The sequence below is a fragment of the Oryzias latipes genome, chromosome 10, assembly GCF_053564925.1.
Source record: "Oryzias latipes strain Hd-rR chromosome 10, Olatipes_Hd-rR_3.1".
Lineage (NCBI taxonomy): Eukaryota > Metazoa > Chordata > Actinopteri > Beloniformes > Adrianichthyidae > Oryzias > Oryzias latipes.
Genome location: NC_136246.1, coordinates 13,023,694 through 13,045,860, shown reverse-complemented (window position 1 = coordinate 13,045,860; position 22,167 = coordinate 13,023,694). Strand labels below are relative to the sequence as shown.

The following is a 22,167-nucleotide window of genomic DNA, read 5'->3' as shown; positions in this document are numbered from 1 at the left end:
TCACACAGACCCGAGGAGTAAGCCACCAATTCTAGTGGATGGATTTGTTTCAACATGAAGATGTGAAAACCTTCTTTCAGATTAAAGACATGAAGCAGAAAAAGACATCAGCTTTGTACAGTTTTATTTCTTTAAAATAAATTAATAGTACCAAATGTCTATAAAGTTGAAAACCGTTGAGTTGTGTGTCCTGAACATCATGACAAAACAGAAAAAAACATACAATGACATCATTGGTCAGTTGTGTAATACAACACTTAAAACCAGGACGACTTGTGTACGGTTTCCTATCCGACATGACAGGTTCCTCCCAAACGGATAAGTCAACAAAGACTCTTTCCATTCAAAAGCTTTGACAAAGCTCAGTGTGACGGAGGCCGTAAAAAGATAGGGTAGGAGGTACCACAACAGACGGTGGAATGATGACGTGTCCATGGGGCGGAAACTCCTGCAGAGGAAATACAAGCAGGAGAAAAAGGTTGTCTTGCAACAGCAGCAAACCTGCAAGGGTTTGAATCCAGCAGAGGGATGATGACTTATTCAATCCCAATAGACTTGCTTAGAGACAATGCTGCAGAACATTCCTGATCGCATCATCGCCTCACAATAGGAGCGAGCTTTAAATGGATGCAGACCAGGAGAAAAGGTAAACGACTGATGAGAGAAGTCCCGCTGTTGTGACAAATGTAGACAACTGTAGACACCACCACACTGTAAAACACTCAAACGTTCACTTTGTACGTAATTTAAAGACGTTAAAAACCAAAGACAGCGTCTCCACTCAATCCGCTTAACGAGGAAGTTGGAGTGTCGACAAACTCGTTCTGCAACTGGAGAGAGCCGGTAAAAGATTCAGCTGCAGTCACATGGAAACAACCCAGATTCCTTTGAATGGTTTAAAAGCAAGTGATCATCACTTTCTTGCAAATAAAAGTACAAAAAAAAATTAAAAATTAGGGGTCAACATGGTGTAAACTCACACACAATGTACAAATACATAAATAGCATTGAAACAACATACGTGTAAAACAATTTTAAAGGTATGTTAAGGTCACTCCCACAGCTACAATGCAACAACGCATGATTGTCGTGATTAAACAGTTGTTATGGAATTCCATATTAGTCCCATTCCTGAATGTTTCCTTCCACAGACAGAGTTTAATCCACTCTCCTGGAGCTACAGGAAGGACATTCCCTGCCTTTAGTGTGAGCTTTTCTTCGCACATAGTGTTTTTATATTTACACCTCGGCCTGTTTGAAGTCTGTTTGGCATGAATACCATAAAGTGTCAGGAGCACACATCCTTTAGGTCTCAGAAAGTGCATAGGAATCGACTCAAATCTTTCCCAACAGATTTCAACTCAGCACCTTGGTGAACTGAAGATACAACGTCTGATCCGATAAAAAGAAAAAACAATTCCGGTTCAAGTTCCTATGGAGTCTTAGGGTTCATCAGAGACACAACAGTGGGCTGCAGGACAGCCGTGCTGGCCTCCAACAGATGGAAAAATACCAAGTGGATCGGTTACAAAGTGGGAAATGCATCCAGGTGGATTGCAGCACGCATGCCAAGTTGAGAATGACCTGCAAACACATCAGACGCCGCGAGCAAACGGGGATCTCGGTTACTCCTCATCTCCAGCCATCAGGAATCCCAGAACAAAGTCGATGGCTTTCTGCCGGTCTTGTTGCGTTTGCCTGCTCGCAGAACTGGGGGGTGGTCGGATCAGGAGGCTGGCAAACAAGGTTGCTAAAAATAAAATAATCCAACAATAGAGTGAGTATAACAGGAGTGCATAAAACATTCATGCTAAAAATGAGCCATATTGTAGAATATTAAACAGAAAATAGTATTCTGATGCTGTCATTTCTGATACAACGTTAAAACAGCATAACCTACAATGCTTAGGATAACTTAACATTTGACTCTTTTATGGATTTAAGTCTGAATCAAAGTGTTGTTTATGTGAGAACGGCTGCATGTGATGACTTTGTGAAACAGTACTGATATAAACACTACAGAAAAGTGTCGATTTAAAACAGCTGTTGATGTAAATACTGGTTCACACTTCCAGAGTGGGGGCAGGAGGGGGGGGGGGGTTACACACCAAGCTGCATGAACAGAATAATTTGAATGTTTTTTATGTTATGCAGCCCCGATTATGCAGTTTATTTTGAAACACAACAATGGCAACTTTTGTCTCTTATATCATGCGACACCTGATTGGTGGCTGGTTGAACATTTATAACTCAAACAGGAAGCTGGGCAGAGTGTGTATTGTGTCTTGAGTGCATGCTGAATGAAGTGATCTGCCCTGGAACTCTTGGGTGTAAATATTAACTTTTTTTTTCTCTAGCATGAATAAATAATTCATTTTCCTGAGCTTCAAACAAAAACATTTGCTCTGTTTGTTCCACCCATAATACACTGCTGCTATCGATACTGTACCATCTGGAACGTTGTTGAATTTTCACTGTGTTTTACAGTTACAATGCAGAAAACATGTCCACTAAACCAGGGGTCAGCAACCTTTAACACCAAAAGAGCCAAAAAAGACACTAAATATGTATTGGTGTGGCCATAAAGCCATTCATTTATGATATGTAGCTTTTAAATATTGATAATTATTAAATTCCAAAAGTGTTACATTTTTCTATAAATAACAACTTTAACTTGTTTACTTTTTTTTTTTTTTACAGCAACACATACAAGATCCTTTCAAAATAAAGTACACCCTGGGTGGAATCAGATCCTCCTGCTGCAGCAGATTTACTTGAAGTAGTAATGCAAGACAACAAAGTCAAACATGGGATCTTCTACTATTATGACAACAGATGCTACATGCTATTGTGCTGCATGGATTAGAATATGTGTTTAACTAGCTTATTTAATATCTATTTAAATCATTAGCATTTTTCTTTTAAATCCAAAGAAACACAATGAAGGGATAAAAAAAATGCGTGTGAACTATGAAGCCATTTGTGAAATGTGAAATCTTTCAGCCACCTTCGTTCTTGTAGCTCTGCATGAGAGAACAAACTCCCCTTAAAAAATGAGCCCTCTGCATTCAGATCGGCCTTCAAGCAGATAATATTGTCAGAACTAAACCAGTTGACTGAACCAACGTGTGATCATCTCTGGGAAATGCTACATGGATAACACTTACCTATTAGAGAGGCTGTTAGGTTATTGTTGTGTGAATGCTTGAGGAGCTCCTTCAGAAAGGCCAGTAAGTAGCGAAAGACGTTGCGGTGTGCTCGCGGCAACAGTGAGATCAGCTGGAAGACGGCAAAGCAAACACAAACATCATCACAACAAATAGAAAAAAATAAAATAATAGAAATCTGTAAGCCTTTTTTTGTCTGCAACTGCCAACAGTTGACTACTGTCAACATCAGACTCGCTGTGACTGACCTGCTTGCAGAGGCGGCTGTCGTGAGCGCATTCTAAGCACCGCTGGTAGAGCTCGTAACACACCACGGGTTCAGGCAAGGCCTCGAGGAAGATCAGCAGAGCCTCAGCTACAGAGTGGTTACAACCAGCTATGCAGGGAGTTAAAGACTGAGATAGAACAAGCCTTCACAAAGTCTAAGCTGGGATAGTCAGCAGATCCAACTGTGTTTCTAAAATGAGCCGTTTCTGTGTCTTGTTTTTATTTACTTTAAGTGCAAAATTGGAAGAGTTCCTTTCACAATATCTAACATAGTCTTAAGGAATGCACAGCAGAGGATACGGATGGAGTCTGGGATGCTGGTGTCAAGACACTCAATGATGTGCTGGAGTTCCTCTTGTAAGCCTGGTGTCTGGAACAAGTCCTCCTGTGAGACAGCACTCAATATTAAAGCAGTCCACACCAGTTTATCAACAAAACTTACAGCTGTCACTATGAAACATTTTATATGAAAAAATACATTGTAATTTGTGGAACAAGTCCTTAAATACATTTGACTACATCATAAAAGTACTCAAAGTGCCTCTGATACAGACCATAAACAGAGTGATACTGACTGGCGCCAACCTATAACCATCAGGAGCTATGTGGGGTTCAGCACCCTGCCCAAGGGCACTCCGACACATGGGCGAGCAAGGCGGGAACCAAACCTGTGATCCTCCAATAAGAGGTCGACTGCTCTACTTTTGCACCACGGCTGCCCCTTATTAGGTCTACATTACAGGGTTCCAAGCAGTGAGAACAGTGAAGATGAAACTTGACTGGACAGGATCCCAAACACATCACCCGGACAACGAAGGAGTGGCAAGTCAGTCAAGGTTTTGGAGAGGTGTGGCCAGTGTCTCAATCAGACAGAGAATCTGTGTAGGGAGGAGAACGTCTCTGTTGCCCAGCAACAGTTCCACATCATCACAGCTCATGAGAAGATCTACGTGGAAGAATGGACCCAAAAAGCAGCTACAGTGCAAACCTGGTTGACCTTTAACCTCTCTCACGGACAACCAGGATGACATCACAAAGTATTGAGATCCATTTTTAATATTGATGAAATACCTTCAAATAAATGACAAACTTTACTTCTTCTTTTACTTAAGCCTGTTATTCCTCTGTGTTCATCTCTTCTGATGCACAAAACACCACAGAATGTTATTTAAGATGACAATGAGTTGTCAAAGTAAAAATATAAAAGAATATATTAAACCAGGACTGAACAATCATGCTCTTTGAAGTGCATTTATGTTGCTCCAATCTAACTGTGCACAATCATTGCTAGCCTGGTACATAAAGACTTTTTCTTATCGCCATCATAAACCCACGCAATCCGTCTGCCACATCCCGTCTTTTCCTCTTAACTCATTCACAAGCTCAAGGCCATAAACTTCCATATCTGCTTTATGCTACTCAATAAAGTCCCTCTAAACAATGGGAACTCTGAATCTCCAATTTATCATTTCTGAAATCAGTCCTTTATGCTTGTATCTAAGGCTGTGCCTGAATTATGAAAACATTACCCCCCATAATCCAGCCGCTCTTTTCTTTGATCTTGTTAAAAAACGTCATTGGTCAAAGTAAAAGACACAAGAGATTAAAAAGGAAACAGAGAAAAAGACAAACTGACTTAAGGTTTCCCACAGCTGCAGCCGTGCTGGACTACAATTATATGAAATGCAAAAAGGGCGCTAATAGCTATTGACATATTTACTAACAACACAAACTACTCACTGTTTCGTCATATAAGGTAAGAAATTGTATGACTTGAATCTAAATGTACTTCAGTGAGTTCAGTTCTGCCGTGAATGCTTTTACGGCTATGGACTAACAAATGCTGCAAAGTTCATCCAAAGTCCACTGGGGGCTGAAAAACATGAACTTTTATCCCAAAGTCACACTACATGCCTTTAGTTAACCACTTCTACTTTATTTAATCACTTTTCAAGTCGTATGAGCTAAAAATGTTGGATTGTAATATTCTTTACTTCATTTTCTTTTTCTTTTGTTTTTTTAACTTCTTTTGAGCCTTTCAGGGAGGATTCCTCCTCTTCGGAATACTCTTTTTTAACAGATCCTAGGCCTTGTTGGCTTTTTTGTGAAGCAGAAATTCCATTTCAGAGTTTTTTCTGATGCTTCCGTTTAAAAACCTCTTTGGCTCTTAAACAGCAGTGGAGTCCTTACCTGATCACAGGACTTAGTGTAGAGGTGGTTAACCATAATCCACACCTCCTTGGGGATCTTCAGGGGTCTGTCTTCATTGGCCGCCCCGTCACCAATCAGAAATTTCACTTTGGATTTCTCCTGGTAAGAAGAAATAGAAAAGGTCACAATAAATGACGACTCCAACAAAAAGGTATTTTAACTCTTATTCTGTCATGATGTGCAACAAAACAGCTAAACATTTAGTGTTGTCTAGTGAGCATAAAACAATATAACATGTATAAACTGTGTCAGGACTGTTTCTTTAAGTATTCATAGAAATACTTAAAGACAGACTCCGATGAAAACTGTGTTTTTGGTGTTTTTTTTAAACATGTTTTTATGACATTTTTTTCTGATGATGGAGAACATATATAAAAAAATAATAAGCTCAAAATTACATATCTGAGTATTTCTGTATTCAAATTGTTGTGATTCAGGAGCAGATAAAAATATGCCGTTGGAAAAAGAGCATATTTGTTACGTAGAAAGTAAGATGGGCGGGCCACAAGCTCCCTTCTGATGCATCCACTTGCAGACAAATACATCCATGAACGTCTTTGTTTTATTCGTCTGAGCCGGAATCTGGATCTCAACGGTGCAGCTGGATAGCTCCAATAATGCTTGCTATTATTGTTGCGCCTATAATGCTAAGAGGGGGTTTGTAAGGGGGCTGTAAGCTGGTGGGAGAGTGTAAACAGATGGGTGACAGGAGGTGGGGCGGGCTTACTCCGAGCCAGTGGTACCGCCCACAACTCAGTCAAATTTCTTATGAACTACTGCCACTTTGCAGAAACGATGTCTGGGAAAACTAAAGTATTTTTATTTTATTTTAGCAAAAACAGCATAATAATACCTAAAAGACCATTGGGAAGGCTTTTAAAAATAGATCAAAGTATGATTGGAGTGGGACTAATTGGAAGACAAGAATCTTATTGGACTCCATGAGTTAATCTGATCAGAGGACGATACTTTCTCTCATAAATGCTTATGAGAAAATGGCACAGCAGCAGTGCCCAACCACTACAGGCCTCTGGGTTTGTGAAAATCATGGGAGATTTGAATAACCACTAGACAGTTTTAGATAATAAACTAAACAGTAGTAAAAAAGCTTCACTCTACATTATTCAGACGAAATATCTATTTTCAAGTGAGCCTATACAGTTTTAACCCTTTTTATTAGCAATTAAAGCTGTTCTAATAATAAAAACAATGAAAAGAAATCACTTGAGCTGCATCTTCCTAAGTACTTTAGGGCTGTTGTGTTAAAACATAGGGAGGAGTGTGGGAAACATCCCTCACTCTGCCAGAAATGAAGTTGACATCAATTTAGCCAAAAACAAAATGTTTAAAATTCTTGAGCACTGACTGGCAGGAGCCTAAAACCCCAGAGATTTAGCTTGATTTGTCTAAAAACTCTAAAACAGCAAAAGAGACAAAAGCCTTGAGTGACCCACAAAAACCATTTGGAAGGAAAGGTTAATCTAATCTTTACTTTTGTAGGATTTCTATTTTGGCTTAGCTTTTTATCTTTAACCTGAGGACAGTAAACCTCCATCAATCTTTGCAAGTACGTTTCATAAAATCCTTTAGTAACTAAAAATGAATTTGGTTCAACTCTCGTCATAAATGAGCTTGATGGTAAAGAAAGGGAACTCTTCAACAGCTTCAAACACTTAAGTAATCCTTTCAGTCCGGAGGTAACGTCATCTTTAGGACATGGAACATGGGGCCAGGCAAGTGATGTCTCAGAAAACAAACAAACTGTAATCTAGAGCAGCATACAATCTGTTGTGCCTGAAAGCAAATTGGCCTTTGTGTTCATATGTTACCTGTTCCATGTAGCTGTCCTCTCCCTGAAGCAAGAAACCAGCCCCACAACCACAGCAGAGGATAGGAAAGCAATGATCAAGGCAAGAAGACGAAGCCATGAGCAGAAACAAAAGAGGAAACAGACAGAGAAAGTATGTGTACACACAGAATAAGAAAAGATGACAGGTTATAGAATGTTTAGCAAATATCATTTGATAAGAGAAACTACCAAGCAGGAAAAATCACCAACAGGTATGATGGTAAAACTATGGTCCAAAGTCAAATCAGATTTGAAACAACAAAATGACAGCACAGGTGTGTTCTTGTGAGGAAGCCTGAAGTGAGTCATCTACTTCCTTCTTCAATAGGCTCCTTACAGTCAGAAATAGACGAGACACGTTTATGTTCTCTAAAAAGATGCTTCCCTTATGGCTGAGTTTAGCCAGAGAGAAGACTCAGCCCTGACATTTTTCTGCTAAGGAAAGACTTTTTACAAATGCTGCTGCTGTAAAAAAATGGATTCCCCACTATGGGAGACTTAACGTCTATGTTATCTTAATGTCACTTTAAAATCTGATAGAAGTAGTGGTTAAAAAAAATTCAGTTAGATCAAACTTATTTGGTTAAAATTGCCTCATTTTTCTGGTTTGCCTCACCAGGTCAATGAGTTTGGTGATGGGGATCTCTCTGATCGGCTTCTTCATGCGCGTCAACGTCTCCAGAGAGGTCCCAAAGCAGCTGGGGAGGTAGTTGCCTGAGATGGTGAGGAAGAAGTCTTTGCCACGGTCCAGGTGGAGGATCAGAATATCTTCTATTATGTCTTCTCCAGAGTTCAGCATTGTGACAGAGTCTTTACTGACATACACCTCCAGATAGATCTCCAGAGTCTCTTCTGTTCAGACAGAAATGAAGAAGTTCAGATTAAAGCATATAATAAAATCAGTGTTTCAAAAATAAATATTGAAGACATGTCATCATAGGTGACACATTTAGAAACGGTCTCTTGGTGAAGCATTTTGTTGAAGGTCGTGGGAACATACTTGGCTCTAAGAATCCATCGCTGGGCTCAGCGCGCAGCCAGGACTTGCAGTACTGCGACTGATTGCATTTGGGGATGAAGGCAAAATGGCAGGGAACCTGACCGTCATTGGTGATTAGAAAACGTTCCCTCTGAAGCTGTCTGAACTTTACATCAATGAAGAAAAACTAGAGAGCAAAGAAAAGAAGCAAAGGTAATCAGAGCTTTAAAACCTTAAAAATGTGATTGTTTTTATGTGTGGGAATCTTGAAATATTACACATTTATACACGCATAGTTAAAACATGACTTAGTATTACTTTTTTGAGAACACGAGTATCTTTCTGCATTTTTACCTCAGTCTTGCTTAAGGACACAGATGGAAGGAAGTCGTTTTCCATTCTATCTATCTGTCGAACCGTTTCCTCAAACACCTTTTTAAAACGCTGGTCATCACCGACTTTTACCTGCAACAAAAACAGGAACAAAATATTTGTTTTTACAAAGTGTGTTGTTTTGCAACTTCTCCAGATCTATTGTGATGGTAAAACGATAATTCAGGCCAACCACTACTTTCAGTTCATGACATGTGAACGTCAGGACAAATTGATCACGTTTCTGACCGCTAGATTCTAAAAAAGCAGGAACTGACAGCAGGTAGAGTCACAACAATGATGTAGCCTCAGGCTGAGGCCTTTTTCCACTACTTTCTGTGGTGCCGGCTGTTGCTGGTCAGGACACGGGAGGGACAAAAGTTCTCTTGAGAAGGCAGAGAATGCAGACAGTGGACAAAGTGTATTCTAGGGTGAGAACAAACCCACAAGCCAATTAATCATCACAACGTGAATCAGTCGCTCTCTGTAAGACACAATGGACTCAGCAAACCGGACTTGCCCATGTTTCCACTATAGTAAGACAATAAGGGTTACAGATGAGGTGTTCTTTAGCCAGATCCCTGTCCAAGCCTCCAGTTATTGTTTGATCAAACTCCACTTGTTGGATGCATCTATTTTACTTTCCACGTGGGTTCATTCTTACACTCACGTTTAACAGTCCACCTAGCTCTCATCCACATGAAAAAGGCATTTTAATACATGTTCTACCTTTGTTCGGATTAAAATCACTTATGAAGTGTTTTTGTAACCAAATAAATTGGTTTGAAAGGAAATTTGAGAATAAAAAGACATACAGTGGGGCAAAACAGTATTTAGTCAGCCACCTATTGTGCAAGTTCTACCACTTAAAAAGATGAGAGACGCCTGTAACTTTCATCATAGGTATACCTCAACTATGAGAGACAAAATCTGAAAAAGAAATCCAGAAAATCACAGTCTTAAAGATTTTATTTGTAAATTAAGGTGGAAACTAAGAATTTATTCACCTACAAACAAGCAGGATTTCTGGCTCTCACAGACCTGTAACTTCTTCTGTAGAGGATCCTCTGTTCAGTATTACCTATATTTATGGCTCCTGTTTGAACTGGTCATCTAAATAAAAGACATCTGTCCACAACCTCAAACTGTCACACTCCAAACTCCACTAGGACCAAGACCAAGGAGCTGTCTAAGGACACCAGAAACCAAATTGTTGACCTGCACCAGGCTGGGAAACCTGTTTCTGCAATAGGTAAGCAGCTTGGTGTAAAGAAATCAACTGTGGAAGGAAATGGAAGACGCACAAGATCACTGATTATCTCTCTCCATCTAGGGCTCCCTGCAAGATCTCATCCCGAGGGGTCACAATGATCACAAGAACGGAGAGCGAAAACCCCATAACCACACGGATGACCTAGTGAATGACCTGCAGAGAGCTGGGACTAAAGTAACAAAGGCTACCATCAGTAACACACTACACCACCAGGGAATCAAATCCTGCAGTGCCAGACGTGTCCCCCTGCTATAGACAGTACATGTGTAGGCCCGTCTAAAGTTTACTAAAAAGCATTTGGATGATCCAGAATAGGATTGGGAGAATGTCCTATGGTCAGATGAATCCAAAAACCTCCTTCCATCAGCAAGGGTATTGAAGATGAAACATGTCAGAGTCTTTCATCATGACAATGATCCCAAACGCACTGCCCTGGCAACAAAGGAGTGGCTTCTTAAGAAGCGTTTCAAGGTCTTGGAGTGGCCTAGCCAGTCTCCAGATCTCAACCCCATAGAAAATCTTTGGAGAAAGTTGAAAGTCTGTGTTGCCCAGCAACAGCCCCAAAACAACTCTGCTCTAGAGGAGATCTGCATGGAGGAATGGGCCAAAATACCAGCAACAGTTTGGGAAAACCTTACAGACTTACAGAAAACATTCGACTGCTGTCATTGCCAACAAAGCGTAAATAAAGTACTGAGTTGAACTCATGTAATTGACCAAATACTTATTTTCCACGATAATTTACAAATGAAATCAGACAATATGATTTTCTGGATTTTTTTTCTCATTTTGTCTCTCATTGTTGAGGTATACCTATGATGAAAATGACAGGCCTTTCTAATCTTTCCTCATCTTTGATCTCATCTTCTCTCAACTTGCACAATTGGTAGCTGACGAAAAAAAATTTCCCCACATAGACTCCAATCATGAACTAATGAAGTGAAAAAAAATGAAAGAATCATTTTGGTAGTCATACCAAGTTCTGATTATAAGGCTAGAAAAATATGGCCAAAATAATTGTTTGACATTCATTCTCAATTGTATCATTTTATGTATAAAACAATGTCTAAGTTTAGTAGATGGTGGATTTTGTCTTATTGTTTTTGTAGCAGCTTGAGAAAATTAATGTCATTATTTCTACAGTACAGGACTGAACTGACAATAAAACCCACCTTACCTAATTTATGCTACAAACAAACCTGCATTTAAAGTCTTTCTATTCTAGTATGTTAAATGCTACTTTCAGAGTTAAAGATCTATTTAATCTATGTATAATTTGAACCCGCTGTCTGTTGTTTCCTCTTCAACAGCATTAAATCTTACCCCGATGCTGAAGATGGAACTGACAGGTTTATGATCGCTGGTTTTTAGTTCCATATGACTTCGGTATTCGATCAGCTCCACTTTGTTGCCCCTCCACAGGATTCTGTCACACCAAGCGGGGACTCGGTTTTTGGAGCTGTAGGAAACAGATAAAACAAAACAGTTTGAGGGAAAGGCCGGCAGCACTGCTGACTCTTTCTGATTACAACAATACGGCTACAGAAATGGTATCTGACAAGAACAACAAAGACCTGCAACTTAAACAAAACTACAAAGAGAATGATTATGAATGACTGATGTCAGGATTTAGATAAGTGTGAAAATCAGGTTTTATTGTTTGCTAAATTGAATCATTTTCAGCCAAATGGCAAAAGCATAAACCATAATAGAACATCTAAAAAAATATAATTGAGACTCCACTAAACTTTAAAAATAACTCACATTTTCCATCACTTGACCAAACATAACATTTCCTCCTGTTTTAGTAAACTGAATAACAACCATAGGAATTAAAAGATTAGCTCATGACCAATAAAAAAATACTGTATAAAGCTAAAAATAGGACAAACTTTGTTAGAATTTTACGTCAAAAACAAGTTAAATACAATCCCACTGATATTCACCTTGAATCCCAAAAGTCTGTTTTGGGCTCATACTTGTAGGTGGGTATGAAGTTGATCTCTCCCTCTATGAAGTCAGAGAAGGCCCGTTTTGTTTGTCTCTGAATGCTCAACTGCACAACAGACAAACACAAAACATTGTTCATTCTTGTCACATTCTGTTTCATTCCTTCCTGACAGCCAGCCTTAACAAAAGATTTTTTTTTATTTCCAATGACTTTTCCTGAATCCAAATTTCTATTTCATTTACATTTTTTATTTCATTTTATTGTGATTTTTTTTTCTTGTGTGGCAAGACGGCAAGGTATCAGGGCACAACTAGTTTACAGAAAGCTGTCAGACCCTTTCTTACCTGGTCAAACTTCAGGAGCTGTTTCAGTTTACCCTCAGAAATCATCCGCTTAACGTCACCGCAGTCTTTGTTAAACAGGCGGTAGTTCAGGTCCCCGAGCCAGATTACTACACTAAGACACATAAAAACAGCGTTTTAGTAAACTTAAGTTCAGAAAAATCATATTGGTTTTAAAATGTTGAACCTTTTTAGCACCTGGCATGTCACCGGCAACACCTAAATAACACACACGCCTTGGCATACTGTAACTCTTTGTCTGTATAGGTCAGGGGTCCCCAAATCCAGGCCTCGAGGGCCGGTGTCCTACATGTTTTCCAACCTGCCATTGAAGCTCCTTATTGGCTAAGCACACCTGATCCAGGTAATCAGCAGCAAATAAGGCGGGGGTTTTTTGAAAACCAGCAGGACACCGGCTCTCGAGGCCTGGATTTGGGAACCCCTGGTATAGGTGATCAACCTGGATCAGTTGATTCTAACGTGGAGAAAAGTGGCTTTTCTGATATGCAACACATTACTAACGTAAAGTGTTCCTTAACCATGCAAAGCTGATTTTCTCAGCTTCAAAGCTCCGCTGTTAAACGGTTAACAGTCTGATACAATGGTTACAAATATTTAGATTAAAAAGAGACTAATTTAGAGCTAGACCCTGAGAAACTCACTCGTGTTTGACAATACTGAGAGAAGGAGACCCCGGCATGTTGAAGATCATGCGAGCACAAATGTCTTTGTAGTCCTGATTGCGACGTTCGGTTTCCTCGAGTTTTGCTGCGAGGTGGGAGTTGACGAAGCAGAAGCTCGTGTTGTGGAAAACAAATCGCACTGCAACTCCTCCCTTGTTCCCCTGAAACACACAATGAACGGGTTTGTTATTTAGTGGAAGAAATCTAATTGTGAAAACAGATTTGAATCCAAATAGAAAGTGAACCAACCATTTTCCCCAGAATTCCTGTGCCCACGTGATCCGAAGCTACTTCCGTTATGCTCCGCACATGAATCTTCTTTACAGCAACCACAAGCATCATCCCAACCAACCGGATGATCTGAATCTGTAAAAACCATTACCCAGTGAGCTTAGCAAACTTTTCTTGGCCTATCATATGGGTCTGCAACCTTCAAGAAACAATCGGGTCAATTTCTAACTGATTACCACCCAATAGAAGTCACAAAGTCTTACTTTACCCTTGAAAACAATAAGACACAGCTTTATATTTATGGCATTGTTACTATTATGATAAACATAAATAAACTTGTTTTTCTTCCCGGATAAATAAAACAAAAACATAAAGGGAAAACAGACGTTTTTTTCTTTAAGTTTATAACTTTTAACACTCTGTAGCATATAGGATCATCTCAATGCAGCAAATTTAGAAGTAGGTAGTGAAATGTCAGAAAAATATGCACATTATGTTTTACCGTTGTTTGCTCTACCGTATTTTTTGGACCATAGTGTACTGAAAATAGGAAATCCGCCTAATGCCCCCATGTAGGAATTCTGGTTGTCTTACTGATCTCCAAGTCCGATCTTCTGTGATCCAAAACTCTGTCCAAATGTTTTAGTATGTCTTTGGTAAACTATGAAGTTGCATTGCTTGATGGATTTTTGGAGCATTATGGGTACAGTAGTCAGGAGCCTCCTGGAGTGAAATGTTCCTGCATGCTTCTACTTTTTTTGGGGGAGTTAAATAAAGTTTGACTTGACATTTTTGTTCCGCTGGATGTGCCTTATTGTCCAAAAAGATACATGACATTTTCAATAAAAACGTTTTTCTTTTTCTCCAATCAGAGAGCCACAATAGAGGGGTAAAAGAGCCGCATGTGGCTATGGAGCCTCAGGTTGCAGACCCCTGGTCTTCATCTAGGGCAGTTTTTCTGGAGTTCAAACAGGCGGATCATCCACTTTTAATACTCACTATCTTGTATTTGGCTTTTGGGTGCAAGTTTCGCTCCACAGCATCAATCCAAAGTTGCTCCTTGGATGAATCCATGTAAAGGAAAGCCTCCTTGCTCAGGTCCAGTTCTTGAAAACTAGAGTAAACGAGCGTGTCAAAACTCTGATAGCTCCCCAGGCAGGAGCTGATGGCAACAAATATACTTTTATGTTAAGAATGATTAAGGAAAATGAATATTTACCGACCCTATAGCATAAATATCTGGAGGTTCACGGTCAGAGGACAGCCACGGTCCAAGACTGCTGTCAGGAGAGCGTCCATTTACGTTCCATGTTCCTACAAAAAACCTGCAGAGCAACATTTAGTGAATGGAATGAGACGACAAGCGCAGATCTACCTCAACCAGCTTTTTCACCTGAAATTCTTGATGTCCACATATTCGTTCTCTCTCTTTGACAAGATGTGCTTGAGGAGGATTTCTCTTTGGCCCGTCTGGCTCAGGAACACCGTGTCTCTCATGCTGTTGCTGGTGGGGCTGTCACACCAAGACAGAGATCTGTCCCCCCCCCCCATCAAATTCAAATCAGCAATGTTTTAAAAGGATGAGCTTCCTGTGATGAACCCTTTCTACACCAGACTCACTCTGATTTGGCGCCGCTTATTGCCGAGGTGTCGAAACCCACTGAGGAGGTAGCTTTGCTTTTCATAATGGGAGCGGGGGGAACGGGGTTTGTTGGGGCCGACGGGGTTTTGCGGGGGGGCAGAGAGGGGACAGGTGGAGGTTCTCTGCTAGCAGTGATCCGATTCTGGTGGTTCTTCTTCTCTTCCACTTTGAGAGCGTGGCAAAAGTTCTGCTCGAATCCAAAGTCTGAGGCAAGCGATTGAACTGGATCTTTAAGAAAACGTCACAATGAAGGAGTGGATAAGAAAAAAAACATCATAGGAAGAGTTTTAAGGTTTAGAGGAAGGTAGAGCTTCTGTTGACACATCTTCTTGAATGTGAGTACAGTATCTTGTTACCTGTGTTTTGATTTGTTGAAGTGCTGCTGTTGAAGCCGGTCTGCAGGCTGCCGCTGGATGCAGGCTGGTTGGCCGCAGATCTCCCAGACGCTCTTTGAGGCGGGATGGGAACTGGACTCCTGTGAGTGTTTGGTGGAAGAGGCTCCATTGGTTTGGATTTAATCAATTTCAATGCAGCTGAAAAACATGAGAGGGGGGGGGGATTAATAAATCACCACCACAAAGAAGAAATTCAACCCAAATTCAAACTCTCACTGAGCTTCTGAAAGGAATTAACCTTTAAATGCAGCATCAACCTTTGATAAACAAAGCCAATGACTATGAATTTAGGTTAAAAGTTTGATCTTAGATATTATCATAACCTGCTGCTTACTAATCTAATGAGACAGCGGTGGAACTCTGTTTTTATCTAGATGGGGATCGTTTCATGTACATATTAAGTGGAAATCTATTTTGTTATTAGAATAATAAAAAGCACTTAAAGTTTGGTTATAGTTGGTAATAAAAATAAAAAAAATGGAAGTGAGGGAAGGTGAAGGACCCCTTTGTTTTTCCCTCTACGTGTCTGCATGGTTTGGTCACTTCATTTACAAAGTTTTCCTTTCATACATTTGTGAGGAGACCAAACACTCGCTTCACATTCATCATTTGATCCAAATAAAACAGCATAAACAACATTGTGATTTGTTTTTCCTACAGGTTGCTTAAAGCATTATTACTTAAATTGCTAAATTAGCTTTGTTGGAATCCTTTTAAAAATTCATCTGACGTATTTGTTGTTGCGCAAATGCAATGCAAATTTAAAAATTGGGGATCTTTTTTGTCAGATCACATGGATATCTGTAAATCCAGGTTAATCTCTGCATGTGTACGCATGAAATCAGGGAATAAATTAGCCAAGAAGCAAAGGTGAATCTCAGTGAACATGGATTTGGTGGGAAAACAAAACAAAGCTGGAGGACTTTTTAGTTTTAGTGTTAAAACACGAGAGAGAATAGTAAAGTTAAAAGTAAAAATGAACATGAAAAAAGTAGCAGATTGAAAGAACTGGTTCTGTGAAAAGAAACTATTGTAACTTTGTGCTTTATCACATTTTTTTATCTAAATGTTAAGTCTCACCAGAAAGTTTGAAAGACAGACTGTGCTCTAAAATAGTTTGAAAACCACAGTTAGTGGTTAAGAACAGAGATCTCTGTGATCAAACGAGTTCCCTTAAAACCAAATCAAGAGCAGCAAAAATGCTTGCAAGTCTGCAGAAGTCCTCTTTGCACCTTGTAGTATTTTTTCATAAATAAAAAGCCTAAATATTTACAAAATACATTAAAAAAAAGCATAGAAAAGTATTTCTGAGTTGGTCAAAGCAGATGCCAGACATGCTAGTGACATCCCCGCTGCTGTGAACCAGATCTAGATCATGTGACCCCCAGTAATGCAACATGGGGAGTTTATTTATAGCATCACCGGGCTTCGAATTCACGCGAGACGCCAAACGACTCTCTGGCTCTGATTGAACAAAGGTTGTTCAGCTTCATGCAAAAATATGTCCTGAGGCGATCTGCGTCCAACGCGTCACGAGTCTGAGACAGAGTCACTCCGGCAGCAGTGACCTCACTGATCCCAGGCAAAAAGTTCTACACGAGTCACACATTTTGCAAACAGCTGCTGTAACTGATGGTTTAACTCTCCATGTAGCTGTGACCAACTGTTTCATTAAACATGGACACTAATGACACACACAAAGCCTCTTTCTAGTGCAGCATCAGCGTGTTCATTCGGGTACAGAGACATCTTTGTGAGTCATTCTGTGCATAACCAGTCAGAACAGTAACCCTGTTCTAATAAACCAACTGTTCACAAAAAATGGTTTTATCTTCAGCAATTTTTGTGCATGAATAAATTGCACAAAAACCTCAAAAACCCAATGTTGATCAAAGTCATGCAAGTTCTAGTTCAAACTTTGTGCTAAAAAAAACGTTCAACACACAAAGAACAGTGAAATCCTCCACATGTGAATCTTATCACTGTTGTAGGCGCTTGGCTTTCAAACTGGTTTAGTGTGTGGAAATATTTCACATGACATCAGAGGGAAGCGTAATCCACCCTTTGTAAATAAATGTTGGATGTGCGGCTGAATAATGAATCAGCTGGCGGCATGAAGACGTCTTACCTTCTTCCTGAGCACTCTTCAACTGAGTGAGAAACAAGTTTGTGCGGTCATCGTCCTGAAGCTCCAGCTGCAGCTCTGGTGCTTTTTCTCCTTTAATTCGTATTCTTAGCACCGCTTCAGAGGAAAAAGAAAAAAGTCCCACACACACATGCATGTTAAACACATTTGGACAAGAAAGCAGAAATACAGACTGTTGGGAAAACAAAGGAAAGTGACCCAACAGTAAACTATTAGTAAGCATTCCTTCAGGAACCCCGGGGCAACGTATGCCCAAACCACGCTACCAAATAAAGACACTTAGCTACAGGAATGAACCACAACTGTGGTACACGCTGGAAAAAAGGCTCACGGTAAAATTACAGTAAAATGCAGCTCTGCCTTCAAACATCCTGAAATCCGGAATGAAAAACTCAAAAACATCTGAACAATAAGAGAGCTAAAAAGAAGCAAAAGAACTTACAATTTTCTGAGAAATTAATAAGGAGAGGCTCTTCAGCTTCTGTAAGGACATAAGAAAGATTTAGACAAGAGTAATCTAAAAGTCTGGGCTGTTCAAATAGTCAGCATTTTGTCCTCTTCCTGGAACAAAACAAAAAAAACGCACACACTTCCTGAACCCGTTTTAATCTCCTTTTTTTACTCACTGCAGTGAGAGAGAGAACATTTTGAGGATTTAAACACAAACACTGCATGAGACTAAAAAGAACAACATCTTACGTTGGACATGCAGGCTCAAACTATGATTGTGATTTCCCAAAACACAAGCTGAAAGCCACCTACCTTGTACGAGTTCAAATCTAGCGTTAATGGGAATGGACAGTTGAGCCACTGGACGCGACACCACAGCATCAGGGGTGGCCAGGACACCCAATCTGGACGAGAACCACACACAGTTTGACTCGAGCAGTTCAGCTTTTCGCCGCAGTGATGAACTGTGGGGCTTTTTTCATACATGGTGTTATTTTGCACAGAAAATCAGTTCATGCACAGCCTTCAGACTCATTAGAGATCAAACGCAGGGGATGCAGTGGAGCATGCAGCATTCGATTATTATTGAATGTTTGCAATATGGTGGTGGGAATTCCTCTGTATTTCAGAGGATGATATGACTTGTCCTGAAGTACTGATGTCACAAAAACAGCAGTTCTGCTTAGATTGACTGACTGACAAACATCAGTGGTTCAGGAGCCTTGGAGTTTGGCTGAAAAGAGGGAGGAGCATCTTATAACTTCAGAGGTTAACTGAGGTCTCCCGCTGTCCTGCCGTTCCAATCATTATTTTAATCTGTTTTCAACGCTTTTAATTAAGACATTTTTATTTTAGCAACCTATTTATTTCCTAAACTATGTTATCAGCATTTCTGAACAAAGAACAATATTTTTTCATTTTTGAAAGCGCCTGCACACGTGCAAACTTGGGAACGCAGTATATCCTATGTTGCTGCAGTGTGCTCATTCAGAGTTAAAGGAGCAAAGGTTGTTCAAGAGGCAATAAACCGCTCCAAATTAGTGATGAATGTGGGCGGGGTCACATTCCAGTCAGCGAAAAACTGACATGCAGCAGCGGTGAAAACAGCTTCCTGCTCACTCCCTATCTACTTCCTGCGAAGGGGGCTTACGCCTGAAGGCAGGAAACTGAGTCATGCCAGCCCGGCTGGGCAGGTGACAACCAAATCCCCGAAAAACATGAATATGAAGCAACAAAGGAACTTTTGGGGTTTTCTACCTGTCCACCGTTTATTGGTGGATGCATGCGGATGCAGTGTAGCAAATACAGCTTGTCAAGCTGTAAAGAAGGTTTGAAGCAGGGGTCTGCAATCTTTTCCCCTCCAAAATAAAGCTTTAAACTTTAAAAATATATTGTAAATTACAAAGTAAGTAAGTATTTAAACAGACTCTGTACTTATAAATTATACTTCTACATAAACATAAAAAACAGTTTTTTATTCTTTTGTCACTGCTGAGATAACACTACCTGTATTTCCTGCATTGAGATGATCCTATGAGGCTCAGGGTGTCTTTTATTTTGAAAGGAAGTCAAGTAAACTTCTGTCAAAAACTATGAACTGAAGAGAAAAAGAAAACTATTTTCTCTTTCCATTCATGTTTTATTTAACCAAAAAATATATAATTTATATTTATCATAATAATAACAATACCAAATACAAATAAGTGTTATTTTTATAAAAGTGGTCAGTGGGAAATCAACCTGGAGTGTTTAAGGTTGCAGGCCCCCGTTCTAAACAAAGAAAAATTTAAGTGAAAAAAGAAAAACCTTAATTAATATAACCAAGAAACAATAAAAAAAAACATAAGGTTTGACACCAATTCATTAATAAGCAGTTAATGAATGCAGAATTTATGACATTGCTTCAACTAATATTGTTTTTTTTAGTGCTCAAGGAACTTTGTCCCTGTTTTACGACTCCGGGTTTTAGTTTGTGGTTTTAACACAGTTATGGGACGGAGCATGTTGTCTGCGAGCCCATGTGAGTCTCATTAGAGTTTAGGACGCAGTGCAGGCATTCGGGATCATCTGTGAGCTGGCTCTGGGTGGAAATGTCCACAAGTTATGTCCTCCTTCTCAGTTGACACCCTTAAATATTGATTTTACATAAACAAACAGCGGAACTGTCAAGGATAACAAAGGATGAGGGAGTGAAGCTATGAGTGAGAGCAAATCTCAGTGGAAAGATGGATATTTGTGTGGGAAGCTTGTTCTCTTTGCCTTTCAAAATGTCCTAAAGACCCACTCCAATGAAAATTGTGTTTTTAACATGTTCTTATGGTATTTTTCTGATCATAGAGGACATATATCAAGAAAATGAAATTTAAAATGCATTTTTTGAGTATTTCTTTATTTAAATCATTGGGAATAAGGAGCAGATGAAAAAAATGCAGTTTGAAAAAGAGCTTATTTGTTTCCTAGAAAATATACCGGCCGGGCCACAAGCTCACTGCTCTGCTTATGCATCCACTTGGAGACAAATGTACGTCTTTGTTTTCCTCATCCGAGCTGGAATCTGGCCCCAAACTATACAGCAGGATAGCTCCGATATTGCTCATCATTTTTGTTGCACTGGTAATGTGAGGTTGGGGCCGTGAGGCGCTGGACGCCAGCGAGAGGGCATGTAAATAAAAGGGACAATGGGACATCAGCGGAGGCTTACTTCTGTACCAACAAGTCAGTGGCGAGTATTACTGCCGCTCTGCAGAAACTATGTCCTAGAAAACGACACAGAATTGTTTTTAATTTGAGCTAAAAAAACGTATAATCATTGTAACAAGAGCACCGGTGACGCTTTAAAAATAGATCAAAAGATGATTGGAGTGGGACTTTAGTGTGTGTTAAAAAAATATTGTTTTTTTTTTGTAATCGCAGCATTGGTCTAAACCACAATAACAAATGTGCATATCTCCATCCTCTAAGTATCTTTGTTTATCTATGCAAAAGTGTCCTTTTACCAGATAAATCAAACCTTTAAACAATGTGAACATCAGACTGTTTGCATAATAATTCAGGATTATGGAGCATGGTTTAAACCAGCAGGCTGCACTATCTAAATCATGGCTTAATATCCTGTCAGAGAACAATTTAGAGGAAACTACAGAACTCTAATACTTACACAAAATCCCCATTTTCCAAAATGAGTGACAGAAGTCTGGGCTCCTTCACCCCAGACCTCAGCTCCTGACATCTGACAGTGTGAGCAGCAACAATCAAGGATTCATAGAGACGGATTCACAGAGCTGCTAGCAGAGTTTAGCGCGTTACAAAGCCATGCCACAAGAATATAAGACAGCAAAGGAGCAGGAAAGATGGCTCCAATGTAGCACAGTTACAGTTAGCGTCGTTATGACAAGGATTAGGAAATGTTTCTTAAGGCGTTAGTAACATGACACTTGTCAATACAGCTGTGAATAAAGGTCAGAGGGCCAGTTATACTGATTTTTACCCATAAAACACGAGAAAAACGTCTCAGCTCGTCCATTAGCATCAAGCTACTACAGCACTTAACACAACTCAAAGGATATTGCCAGGCATTCATTGTCGCATAATCCCGAAGAGGACTCCATTCTTACAGACCTCCCGTTGTCCGGTTTATGTTGACACCACAATAAATAAACGCCGTTTTCGTGGTAGATGAAGTTGGGACGGTGCCCACCCGGCGAGGCGGCCTCCTCCCGGCAGCTGTTCCGAGGTTTCGGCTGCTAACGCAAAGGGCTGTTTGGTTAGCCAGCTGTTGTTGGAGCTGCTGGAAGGACTCGGAAATGATCAACCGAGTGGAGCGACCAACATATCCTGGTTTGGATCCAACATGGTGTCTAAAATAATTGGATATTCCAATAAGATCAGGTTGAGTTTCAGTTGAAAAAACTTCTAAAACACTACAACATTAGCAAAAAGAGTTTGTTGTGTCGAATCCACTCCTCCCTACAACGAGAGGCGTTTTGTTTTCTAAGTACAATTCGGCGCGTTGCCGCCCCCGTGTGGTATGGCGTCGGAACTACAACCCTGGCACAATTATTACACTTCTAGCTCATCAACATTTTCCCATGCTTCAAATATGTTTTACTTTTGAGTTATTCAGAGAAAATATTTATTAAACCGAACCTTTATTAGCTGAGCTAATCATTTGGGACACGGCTTTAGTAGGTTTTTATAGAGCTTGTCCATA

At 40.0% G+C, this 22,167-nt stretch overlaps 1 protein-coding gene across 4 annotated transcripts; it reads right to left on the bottom strand.

Moving 5' to 3' along the window:
- Positions 1-107: 107 nt before the first annotated feature.
- Positions 108-21,986, bottom strand: ocrl (OCRL inositol polyphosphate-5-phosphatase). 4 transcript variants are annotated; one of them, XM_023959012.2, is made up of 24 exons: positions 21,524-21,986; positions 21,115-21,194; positions 18,270-18,361; positions 17,950-17,988; positions 17,490-17,603; positions 15,323-15,499; positions 14,945-15,194; positions 14,718-14,858; positions 14,548-14,649; positions 14,324-14,438; positions 13,343-13,459; positions 13,073-13,254; positions 12,414-12,525; positions 12,065-12,174; positions 11,442-11,577; positions 8,828-8,938; positions 8,495-8,660; positions 8,111-8,346; positions 7,475-7,498; positions 5,625-5,744; positions 3,735-3,819; positions 3,416-3,543; positions 3,168-3,279; positions 108-1,750 (listed from the first exon to the last, which is right to left on the bottom strand). In XM_023959012.2, the coding sequence occupies exons 1-24, from the start codon at positions 21,563-21,565 to the stop codon at positions 1,626-1,628; spliced, it is 2,916 nt and encodes a 971-aa protein (XP_023814780.1). In that variant the 5' UTR covers positions 21,566-21,986; the 3' UTR covers positions 108-1,625. The 4 variants fall into 4 exon arrangements, with proteins under 4 accessions (XP_023814780.1, XP_023814781.1, XP_023814782.1 ...); XM_023959013.2 differs by lacking the exon at positions 7,475-7,498; XM_023959014.2 differs by lacking the exon at positions 21,115-21,194 and having other exon boundaries at positions 21,576-21,949.
- Positions 21,987-22,167: the final 181 nt, after the last annotated feature.